This window comes from Carcharodon carcharias, chromosome 2 (assembly GCF_017639515.1).
Source record: "Carcharodon carcharias isolate sCarCar2 chromosome 2, sCarCar2.pri, whole genome shotgun sequence".
Lineage (NCBI taxonomy): Eukaryota > Metazoa > Chordata > Chondrichthyes > Lamniformes > Lamnidae > Carcharodon > Carcharodon carcharias.
In genome coordinates this window covers 235784645-235796557 of record NC_054468.1, presented here as the reverse complement: position 1 = coordinate 235796557, position 11913 = coordinate 235784645, and the positions used below count along the sequence as shown (strand labels likewise).

The 11913-nt window shown below is 49.9% G+C and overlaps 1 protein-coding gene across 1 annotated transcript; it reads left to right on the top strand.

Annotated features, from left to right (window-relative positions):
- The first annotated feature begins 2984 nt into the window (after positions 1–2984).
- LOC121271647 lies at positions 2985–10868 on the top strand. The gene is made up of 2 exons (XM_041177761.1): positions 2985–3613; positions 10039–10868. The coding sequence occupies exons 1-2, from the start codon at positions 3151–3153 to the stop codon at positions 10524–10526; spliced, it is 951 nt and encodes a 316-aa protein (XP_041033695.1). The 5' UTR covers positions 2985–3150; the 3' UTR covers positions 10527–10868.
- The last annotated feature ends 1045 nt before the right edge of the window (positions 10869–11913 follow it).

Here is an 11913-nt window from a genome sequence, read left to right as displayed (position 1 = left end):
AGAAAAACCAGCCAAGGTGGTTGAACTGCAACGCTCAACAAATCTGGGGAAACATCCTGAGAGACTTCATTTTGTAAACAGTTATTAGTTTGAATAGCTCACACGTTATTAATTTTGTCAACTGTATTCTTTAAGTAAAGGGTGCGGGATGTGGTAAAGTGGAGGTAATGTACCTTTAAGAGAATGCAAGTGGACTAACCATATGACCGCACTGACCAATCACTGTACAGTGTGAGATCCTGGTTACCTGTGGGTCTGGAGCTGGAAGTGGTTGTGGGAGCACTCAAGGATTTAACGCTCTGCCCTCTGTTGTAATAAACAGTCACAGTTTGTTCTTATGTTGGTCTCGGTCCGTTATTGATAGTGAGCATCAACTAACAAGTGTACATGAAGGTGTGCAATTCGAGTTTACTCAACTAGTGAACTCACAGACTCAAGACATCAAGGAATCACAGGCCCTAGCACAGAAAGGCCTGGTACAGAAACACAAGCCTCAGCACAGAAACACAGGTCTTGGCACAGAAACACAGGCGCCGGTGCAGAAACACAGGCCCCAGTGCAGAAACACAGATCTCGGTGCAGAAACTTCATTTCAGAAACACAGGTCCCAGTGCAGAAACACAAACTCCCCCCACCCTGCCCGTGTCTCTAGGGTATTTCCTAATGATCTCCTAAATTCAACTTCACGCAACTGTGCCACTGGTGGCCAAGTTGCAGTCCTTGAGGAGATGAAAGGTTAGGGGTTGGGTTGTTATGAGTGGAAGGGAGTGAAGACCTGCTGAAACCATGGTCGACTTGTGAATTGTGAGGAGGCTGCAAGGAGGCTTCAGGGTGATTTAGACAAGTTGTGTGTGGGGGCAAACACATGGCAGATGCAGTATAATGTGGAAAAAAGTGAAGTTATATGCTTCTGTGTGAAAAAGAGACAGGCAGAGTATGATTTAACTGGTGATATATTGGGAAATGTGGATGTACAAAGGGGTCTGGGTGTCCCCGTACACCAGTCAATGAAAGTAAACATGCAGGTGCAGCAAGCAATTAGGAAGGCAAATGGTATGTTGGCCTTCATTGCAAGAGGATTTGAGTTCAGAAGTAGGGATGTCTTACTGCGGTTATACAGGGCCTTGGTGAGACCACACCTGGAGTATTGCATGCAGTTTTGGTCTCCCTACCTAAGAAAGGATATACTTGCCATAGAGGGAGTGCAGCGAAGGTTCACTAGGCTGATACCGGGGATGGCAGGACTGTCATATGAAGAGAGATTGATTTTACTGAGCCTGTATTCACTGGAGTTTAGAAGAATGAGGGGGGATCTGATTGAAATGTATAAAATTCTAACAGGGCTAGACAGACTGGGTGCAGGGAGGATGTTTCCCCTGGATGGGGAGTCTAGAACCAGGGGCCACAGTCTCAGGATACGGGGCAGGCCATTTAGGACCGACATAAGGAAACATTTCTTCACCCAGAGGGTGGTCAACCTGTGGAATTCTCTACCACAGAGGCTGTGGAGGCCGGGTCACTGAGTATATTCAAGAAAGAAATTGATAATATTTTAGATATTAGGGCATCAAGGGGTATGGAGAGAAAGCGGGAATACGGCGTTGAGATAGAGGATCAGCCATGATCATAATGAATGGCGGAACAGGCTCAAAGGGCCGAATGGCCTCCTCCTGCTCCTAGATTCTATATAAATCAGTCGAGCTTCTGGACGAGGAGGTTGTGGAATATGAGACGGAGAATGGGAACACAGACCAACATCTTTGCTCCTTTCAACCACACGACCGGCCTAAACGTCATTCAGGGTCACTCCAGCGATGGTGAGCAGTCTCCTCCATGAAGGATGGGGACATGCTGCCATGCTCTTCCCCCCTTTGGTTAGAAGCTGCTGCCTCCAGCTGTGAACAGCCTTATCCTCCAAGAGAGGCAGGGAGAAGTGTGTTAGCGAGTGCAGTGCAGCCTGTTCGAGTGATGTGCCTGCCTCAGTTGAATATGTTCAAGCTGTGAGACTTGCCACTTTGCTAAGTGAGGGTGAGGTGGGGCTCTGAATGGAGGTGATTGCTGGGGGATATGGCTCATTGAGGCTATTTGGAGATGTATTCACCAACTTTGACCACTCGTGTGAGGTCACTGGCCATTGCTTGGCACAGAGGAGCTGCATTAGGGGCATCGACCTGCCTGGCTGTGCAGTCCTGAGGGAGCTAGAGAGCCTCTCTCCTGCTGCACCAATGCATCCAGTGCTGCATGGGAGGACAGTGAAGAATGCTCTCAATCCTGCTGCACCATTCCTGTGTCGGTCCGTGGTCAAGGTCACTTGTACAATTACTCCCAGCATCGTCTGCAGCCAGACTTTCCCAGCTTGCTAAATGCCTGCTGACCTCTCATGAGATTGTGTTCCTCACTCTGACATGCAGCCACACTGGAGCATATTTAACGCTGGCTACACAATCAGATCAGACAGAAATGGGCAAGGGTTCATCGCACAGTGCAAACCCCACTCTTTTCAGTCCTTACCCAGCTTTTCCTTAATATTGAGAACAGCACTGAGAGAAAATAACACAAACATCACATTGAAAAGAAATGATTCTTCTGTTTTTGGGGTGAGTATTAATTGATTTTCATGTTAAGAAATGTGGGAGAAGGTGCAGGGCCCAGACTGACAAATGCTGGGAAAGGAAAGGGCCCAGAAAATGTCAGGAAACTGTCCCTCAGGAGTCAGGCTGGGGATGGGGTTATAAAGCTGAGGAAGATAGGAAGGGAGGATTGGGTAAAGTGAGAATGAGTGAGTTCTAATGGAAGTTCATGAAATGAGATTTGGTTTAAGCAGAGTGAGGATGTCAGAGGGAGGGAAGTTGACAGTTCTAGATATGAAGAAATTCTTCCTGTAGATATAGAATCTACCCCACCACGCACACGCTCTATAGAGGCTCCTCCCAACCCTCAGCCTTGTATAAGAACAGTTACACCACATCCTGCTCTCACACGCACTGCTCGAGTTGATGGTTTATAGAGCGAGAGCGAGAGAGAGAAGTCGCTGTCACCTCTCACCAGGTAACAGCTTCCCAGGACTTGGCTGTTGTCGGCTGCGGACAACGAAGATCATCGCTCTCCATCACTCACTTTTTGTTCCACACAATTGCCTCAAGCGTACAAATGGAACATAAGAAAGGTTTCAGGCACAACGTTTTACCACATTATCTAAGCGTGCTAACATCAGTCGTGTCTCTCGCCGATATTGCCATTTGCGCTTGTGGGCAAGAGCTCAGTGAGACAGAGGAGGCGAGATGGAGAGATGAGGTGAATTTAGCCTACATGGAAATTCAGGAGGCAGTGAACGATGGAAGGAAGATCCAAGATGATGTGGACAGTGAGACTGAGGATACTCCTTTGAAGAAATTTCAGGATGAGGTAGAGAGCGTGAGAAGGAACCTGCAGGATGTGGAAATGGATTTAATATTACAGGAACTTAAAAAAGAGAAGCTGAGAGATCAGCTTCAGAATTGTCAGGCTAAACTATTGCACTCAACAGAGACTCTGAACAGAACTAACGCTCTGAAAGCTGAGAAAGAAACGTTTCGTAACATGGGCTTTGGGCTGATTCTCATCCCCTTCATTGGTAAGACCATGGAACCTTAAATACAACTTTGTCCTTTACCTCCAGCCCCCTCTACTTAATGCCAGTCCTCCCCGGTTTGGAGGGTGGACTCAGCCTTCAATCTCTGCAGCTGTCACTCACACACCAGCTTCAGAGTGAGCAGGAAGGAGCTCAATGAGCTGGCAAAGTCACTCAGTCCCAAACCTTGAAGGTGCTGACACACATCATAACTCAGCTGGGTGGGGAGAGTCGATGTAGGTGCGGAGTAAACATGGACAGTGGGAGGGGATAACATGGGGGCGTTACCAGGGGAATGAGTGTGAGATCAGTTACTGAGGGATTGAGTGTGGGGTCAGTTATCAGGAGAGTGAGTGTTAGGCTGGTTACCGAGGGAGTGAGTGTGAGACCAGTTACTGAGGGAGTGAGATTCCGAGAGAGAGAGAGAGAGGTTAAAACAGTGAGACATCAGAAGAGAGAGGTGAGCGAGAGTTCAGAAGATGGAACAGCCGAGTGGAGAGACAGCTGGGAATTGAAAACAGCGCGAATATAGAAACATAAATTTCTAAACAAGCACACGGAAGGTAAGAATTTATAGGCACAGGAGAGGGAGCTGATTTGTGAGTAATGGGCAAAGAATTTCTATTTTCTACTAATCTCCAGTTTATAGTTAATAGTACAAGATTAAAGTTAAAGTAAGTTAAAGTAAGTAAAGTTTAAGCAATAAGGTGATTGAAAGGTTTAAGCTGAAGGCATGGGAGGACAGCTCAGCCAAGCAGAATGCCTGTCCTGTCGCATGTGGGGAGTTGTGGACCCTTCTCGTGACCCAGACCAGCCCCATGTGCAGGAAGTGTCACCGGCTGCACAAGCTTAAGCTCCGTGTTTCAGAGCTTGAGCAGCGACTGGAGTCACTGAGCTGCATCCGTGAGGCAGAGATCTACGTGGATAGCACGTTCAGAGAGGTGGTCACACCACGTTAGGGGCAAGTCGGCAGATAGGGAATGGGTGACCGCGAGGCAGTCCAAGAGAAACAGGAAAGTAGTGCAGGAGTCCCCAGGGGTCCCGATTACTAACTGGTTTTCCATTCTGGATATCGGTGAGGGCGATGGATCCTTGGAAGAGTGCAGCAAGCGTGAAGCCTGTGACACCATGGGTGGGCCAGCTGTACATGAGGGGAGGAAGAAGAGCAGAAGGGCAGTGCTGATAGGGGATTCTTTACTTAGGGGAACAGACAGGCGTTTCTGCAGCCGTCAACGTGACTCCAGGATAGTTTGTGGCCTCCCTGGTGCTTGGATCAAGGATGTCACAGAACAGCTGCAGGATATTCTTGTGGGGGAGGGTGAACAGCCAGAGGTCGTGATCCACATTGGTACTAAATACACAGGTAGGAAGGGGCATGTGGAACTTAGGGAGCTGGCCCAGCCAGCAAAGCCCACATCCTGTGAATTAATTCTTTTAAAAGATAGAAAATTAGCAAGCAGGACCTCTAACGTAGTAATCGCTGGTTACTCCCAGTGCCACATGCCAGGGGACAATTTCAAAGTTCACGGATGACACAAAACTTGGGAGAATTGTAAACTGTGAGGAGGAGAGTGTAGAACTTCAAAAGGACATTGACACATTGGTGGAGTGGGCAGGTAGGGGGCAGATGAAGTTCAATGTGGAGAAGTGTGAGGTGATACATTTTGGTACAAAGAACATGGAGAGACAGTATAAAATAAAGGACACCATTCTAAAGGGTGTGCTGGAGCAGAGAGACCTGGGTGTATATATACATAAGTCATTAAAGGACAGGTAGAGAGAGCTGTTTCTAAAGCATACAGTATTCTAGACTTCATTAATAGGGGCACAGAGTACAAGAGCAGGGAGGTTATGATGAGCTTATATAAGACACTGGTTAGACCTCAGCTGGAGGGTTGTGTACAGGTCTGGGTCCCACACTATAGGAAGGATGTGAACACACTGGAGACAGTACAGAAGAGGTTTACGAGAATGGTTCCAGGGATGAGATACTTCAGTTATGAGGAAAGATTGGAGAAGTTGGGACTGTTTTCCTTGGAGAGGAGAAGGCTGAGAGGACACTTGATAGAAGTTTTCAAAATCATGAGGGGCTGTACTGAAGAGACAGGGAGAAACTATACCCACTCATTAACAGATCGAGACCCACGGGGCACAGCTTTAAAACATTTTGCAAAAGAAACAAATATGAGGTGAGAAAAAGCTTTTTCACACAGCGAGTGGTTCGGGTTTGGAATGCACTACCTGGAAGTGTGGTGGAGGCAGGTTCAATTGAGGCATTCAAGACATCATTGGGTGATTATTTAAATAGAAACAATGTGCAGGGTTATGGGGAAAAGGCAGGAGAATGGCTCTGGGTTAAAATGCTCAGAGAGTCGGTGCAGACAAGATGGGCCGAATGGCCTCTTTCTACATTGTAACAATTCTGTGATTCTGGGAGTGTCCAAATGCAGCAAGACCTGGACAATATCCAGGCTTGGGGCTGACAAGTGGCAAGTAACATTCACGCCACACAAGTGTCAGGCAAAGATCATCCCCAACGAAAGAGAATCCAACCATCACCCCTTGATGTTCAATGGCATTACTATTGCTGAATCCTCCACTAACAACATCCTGGGGGGTTACCATTGACCAGAAACTGAACCGGACTAGCCATATAAATACTGCGGCTACAAGAGCAGGTCATAGGCTAGGAATCCTGCGGTAACTCACCTCCTGATTCCCCAAAGCCTGTCCACCATCTACAAGGCACAAGTCAGGAGTGTGATGGAACACTCTCCACTTGCCTGGATGAGTGCAGCTCCCACAACACTCAAGAAGCTCAACACCATCCAGGGCAAAGCAGCCCCACTTGATTGGTACCACATCCACAAACATTCATTCCCTCCACCACCGATGCACAATAGCAGCAGTGTGTGTACCATCTACAAGATGCACTGCAGGAATTCACCAAGGCTCCTTAGACAGCACCTTCCAAACCCACAACCTCTACCATCTAGAAGGACAAGGGCAGCAGATAGATGGGAACACCACCACCTGGAAGTTCCCCTCCAAGCCACTCACCATCCTGACTTGGAAATATATCACCATTCCTTCACTGTCGCTGGGTCAAAATCCTGGAACTATCTTCCTAACAGCACTGTGGGTGTACCTACACCACATGGGCTGCAGCGGTTCAAGAAGGCAGCTCACCACCACCTTCTCAAGGGCAATTAGGGACGGGCAATAAATGCTGACCCAGCCAGCGAAGCCCACATCCCATGAATGAATAAAGAAAAGCGTGAGAATGGTTACAAGGGGAGAGAGTGTGAGTCTGGTTACTGAGGGAGTGAGTGAGAGATCGGCTTCTGAGTGAGTGAGTGAGAGATCGGTTACTGAGGGAGTGAGTGAGAGATCGGTTACTGAGGGAGTGAGTGAGAGATCGGTTACTGAGGGAGTGAGTGTGAGATCGGTTACTGAGGGAGTGAGTGAGAGGCTGGTTACTGAGGGAGTGAGTGAGAGATCGGTTACTGAGAGAGTGAGTGTGAGGCTGGTTACTGAGGGAGTGAGTGTGAGGCCGGTTACTGAGGGATTGAGTGAGAGGCTGGTTACTGAGGGTGTGAGTGAGAGATCGGTTACTGAGGGAGTGAGTGAGAGGCCGGTTACTGAGGGAGTGAGTGAGAGGCCGGTTACTGAGGGAGTGAGTGAGAGGCCGGTTACTGAGGGAGTGAGTGTGTGATCGGTTACTGAGGGAGTGAGTGTGAGGCCGGTTACTGAGAGAGTGAGTGAGAGATCGGTTACAGAGGGAGTGAGTGTGAGGCCGGTTACTGAGGGAGTGAGTGAGATATCGGTTACTGAGGGAGTGAGTGAGAGATCGGTTACTGAGGGAGTGAGTGTGAGGCTGGTTACTGAGGGAGTGAGTGTGAGGCCGGTTACTGAGGGATTGAGTGAGAGGCTGGTTACTGAGGGTGTGAGTGAGAGATCGGTTACTGAGGGAGTGAGTGAGAGGCCGGTTACTGAGGAATGAGTGTGAGGCCGGTTACTGAGGGAGTGAGTGAGAGGCCTGTTACTGAGGGAGTGAGTGTGAGGCCGGTTACTGAGGGAGTGAGTGAGATATCGGTTACTGAGTGAGTGAGTGAGAGATCGGTTACTGAGGGAGTGAGTGTGAGGCCAATTACTGAGGGAGTGAGTGAGAGGCTGGTTACTGAGGGAGTGAGTGAGACATCGGTTACTGAGGGAGTGAGTGTGAGGCCAATTACTGAGGGAGTGAGTGAGAGGCTGGTTACTGAGGGAGTGAGTGAGAGATCGGTTACTGAGGGAGTGAGTGTGAGGCCAATTACTAAGGGAGTGAGTGAGAGGCTGGTTACTGAGGGAGTGAGTGAGACATCGGTTACTGAGGGAGTGAGTGAGAGGCCGGTTACTGAGGGAGTGAGTGAGAGGCTGGTTACTGAGGGAGTGAGTGAGACATCGGTTACTGAGGGAGTGAGTGTGAGATCGGTTACTGAGGGAGTGAGTGAGACATCGGTTACTGAGGGAGTGAGTGTGAGGCCGGTTACTGAGGGAGTGAGTGTGAGGCCGGTTACTGAGGGAGTGAGTGTGAGGCCGGTTACTGAGGGAGTGAGTGTGAGGCCGGTTACTGAGGGAGTGAGTGTGGGGCCGGTCAGCGGGGGTTGTATTTGGTGAGGGTGGGGGTTACTTTTCTCGAATGGACTCTGTTGACCCCTCGGTTGATTGTCTCAATATCTTGTTGTCACCGTCTGAGAGGAGGGGTTGCTCGCTTAGAGTTTATGGGGAATCAATGATGTGTTCAGGGAGATTTCTTCACTTTGGAGGTGGTGATGTCAGCTGAATAATTCTAAATAAAACCCAGCTTCAGAGAACAGAAACTGTCAGATAAGCAGAATGTGGAGTCTTTGTGCAGTGAGACAGGCAGGAAGACAGCGTCTGCAAGATCAATCAGCACTGAAACTTCCTGTTTGCTGCTGGCTCTGGGAACCAGAATCCCCAGGACAGAAACACAGGCCCCAGGACAGAAACACAGGCCCCAGGACAGAAATACAGGTCCCAGGACAGAAACACAGGCCCCAGGACAGAAACACAAGTCCCAGGACAGAAACACAGGCCGCAGGACAGAAACACAGCCCCCAGGATAGAAACACAAGTCCCAGGATAGAAACACAGCCCCCAGGACAGAAACACAGGCCCCAGGACAGAAACACAGGCCCCAGTGCAGAAACACAGTCCCCGGCATGGAAACATGGTCCCCAGTGCACAGACACAGGCCCCAGCATAGAAACACAGGCCCCAGCACAGAAACACAGGCCCCAGGACAGAAACACAGGCCGCAGGACAGAAACACAGCCCCCAGGATAGAAACACAAGTCCCAGGACAGAAACACAGGCCCCAGGAGAGAGACACAGGCCCCAGGACAGAAACACAGGCCCCAGGACAGAAACACAGGCCCCAGCACGGGAACACAGGCCCCAGTTCAGAAACACAGGTCCCAGCACCTAAACACAGGCCCCAGGACAGAAACACACACCCCAGTTCAGAAACACAGGTCCCAGCACGTAAACACAGGCCCCAGGACAGAAACACAGGCCCCAGCACAGAAACACAGGCCCCAGCACAGAAACACAGGCCCCAGCACAGAAACACAGGCCCCAGCACGGAATCACAGGCCCCAGCACGGAAACACAGGCCCCAGCACAGAATCACAGGCCCCAGCACACCACTGGCTAAAGTGCAGAAACACAGGCTCCAGCACAGAAACACACACCCCGTTCAGAAACACAGGCCCCAGCACGGAAACACAGGCTCCAGCACAGAAACACACACCCCGTTCAGAAACACAGGCCCCAGCACGGAAACACAGGCTCCAGCACAGAAACACACACCCCGTTCAGAAACACAGGCCCCAGCACGGAAACACAGGCCCCAGCACGGAAACACACACCCCGTTCAGAAACACAGGCCCCAGCACGGAAACACACACCCCGTTCAGAAACACAGGCCCCAGCACGGAAACACAGGCTCCAGCACAGAAACACACACCCCGTTCAGAAACACAGGCCCCAGCACGGAAACACACACCCCGTTCAGAAACACAGGCCCCAGCACGGAAACACAGGCTCCAGCACAGAAACACACACCCCGTTCAGAAACACAGGCCCCAACGCAGAAACACAGGCCCCAGCACGGAAACACAGGCCCCAGCACGGGAACACAGGCACCAGCACAGAAACACAGACCCAGGCACAGAAACACGGGCCCAGATGCAGAAACACATACTTAGTGCAGAAATACAGAACATAATTCCAGGTCTCAGCACAGAAACACAAGCCTGCACGCACGGGCCCCGGATCAGAAACACTTGCTGACAGCGCAGAAACACTGGCCATTCACTCACTGAGCCCATGTCACTTACTTTGCTGTATTCCATCTCCTTTAGGGATCCCAATGGTTCTCAGCAGCTCCAGAGAAGTCAAACGCTGTGAGGATTTGATTCAAAAGGAGAGCAAAGCCAAGCAAGAGTTGGAGAAGGAATGGGACCAAGAGGAACTGAATCTGAAAGCGTGCTACGAAAAGATTAAAGAACTGAAACAAAAGAGGGTGGAATGTGAGAGCTTGCGAGAGAAGGAAAAGAAGCTGTTGACTTTGGAGGGAGAGGTAGCTGTGTTATGTGACACACAGAGAGAAGTGGGTGACCATCTGAATTACCTCACCGAGCTCAAGGGTCCGCTGGAGCTGTTACACCGTCAGTGCACCGAGGACACCTTCTACGGGATAAAAGGGGTCAAAGGCTTTCTGCAGAATATCTTCACCTGCATCCAACAGCAGGGCTTCGATACCGAGTGGCTGAGTGATTGCCGACTTCACACGAAACTCCTGGAGCTAGAGGAGAAAATCCCAAAGTTTAACAGCATTTATAACATATAGAGGAAGAGAGACTGGGGACTGGAGACAGCAAAGGCATCAGGGAAAGGGCTACACCCCATCTCCTGGGTATTGCCTGTCTCCCCCCACAACCTCCCCCCCGCCTCGCATGTATTTACACCCCCTCCCCCCACCCCCACGACCCCACCGCCAGGCAATTGCTAAATCCCGGATGCCCCTGTAATGCGGAGGTCGGAGAAGTTTCAGTGTCCACGGTTCAGGTTCTGTGGCTGTGACAAACCTGTTCCAGTCAGTGAGGCCCCTCATTTCCAGGTGTTACTGGGACATTAGCTGAAGTGCGCGAGAATAAACAGTGAAAATAGATAAATAAAAGAAATAAAATTATCCAAATGTTTCTGTGTGTTTCCTTTCTCCATCTCGCAAGTTATTCAGTTTGCAATTGCCTCAAAGCCCAAAAGGTGAAGGGGTTAAGCAGGGGTTAAAAGTCTCAGTGAGCCCAGAAAAGGCCCAGGCAGCAAAAGGAACTCAGGAGGATTCCCCTCATCACCCGGATCGAAATGAGTCAGTGGATGAAATGCTTCAAATGGTGTGACACATTCTAGGAGGAGTGACACACAGCCTGACAGGAGTGACCCACAGTCTGACAGGAGTGACACACAGTCTGACAGGAGTGACAGACAGTGTAACAGGAGTGACACACAGTCTGAAAGGAGTGACACACAGTCTGACAGGAGTGACACACAGTCTGACAGGAGTGACACATTCTAGGAGGAGTGACACACAGTCTGAAAGGAGTGACACACAGTCTGACAGGAGTGACACATTCTGGGAGGAGTGACACACAGTCTGAAAGGAGTGACACACAGTCTGACAGGAGTGACACATTCTAGGAGGAGTGACACACAGTCTGAAAGGAGTGACACACAGTCTGACAGGAGTGACACATTCTAGGAGGAGTGACACACAGTCTGAAAGGAGTGACACACAGTCTGACAGGAGTGACACATTCTAGGAGGAGTGACACACAGTCTGAAAGGAGTGACACACAGTCTGACAGGAGTGACACATTCTAGGAGGAGTGACACACAGTCTGACAGGAGTGACACACAGTCTGACAGGAGTGACACACAGTGTAACAGGAGTGACACACAGCCTGACAGGAGTGACAAACATTGTAACAGGAGTGACACACAGCCTGACAGGAGTGACAAACATTGTAACAGGAGTGACACACAGTCTGACAGGAGTGACACACAGTGTAACAGGAGTGAAACACAATCTGACAGGAGTGATACACAGTCTGACAGGAGTGACACACAGTCTGACAGGAGTGACACACAGTGTAACAGGAGTGATACACAGTCTGACAGGAGTGACATACAGCCTGAAAGGAGTGACACACAGTATGACAGGTTTGACAAACATTGTA

Bases quoted from the DNA above. Each gene is read 5' to 3' on its own strand.
- LOC121271647 (XM_041177761.1), top strand. From the start codon at position 3,151: ATGGAACATAAGAAAGGTTTCAGGCACAACGTTTTACCACATTATCTA. The intron at 3,614-10,038 runs GTAAGACCATGG...CATCTCCTTTAG, and splicing joins GATTCTCATCCCCTTCATTG to GGATCCCAATGGTTCTCAGC.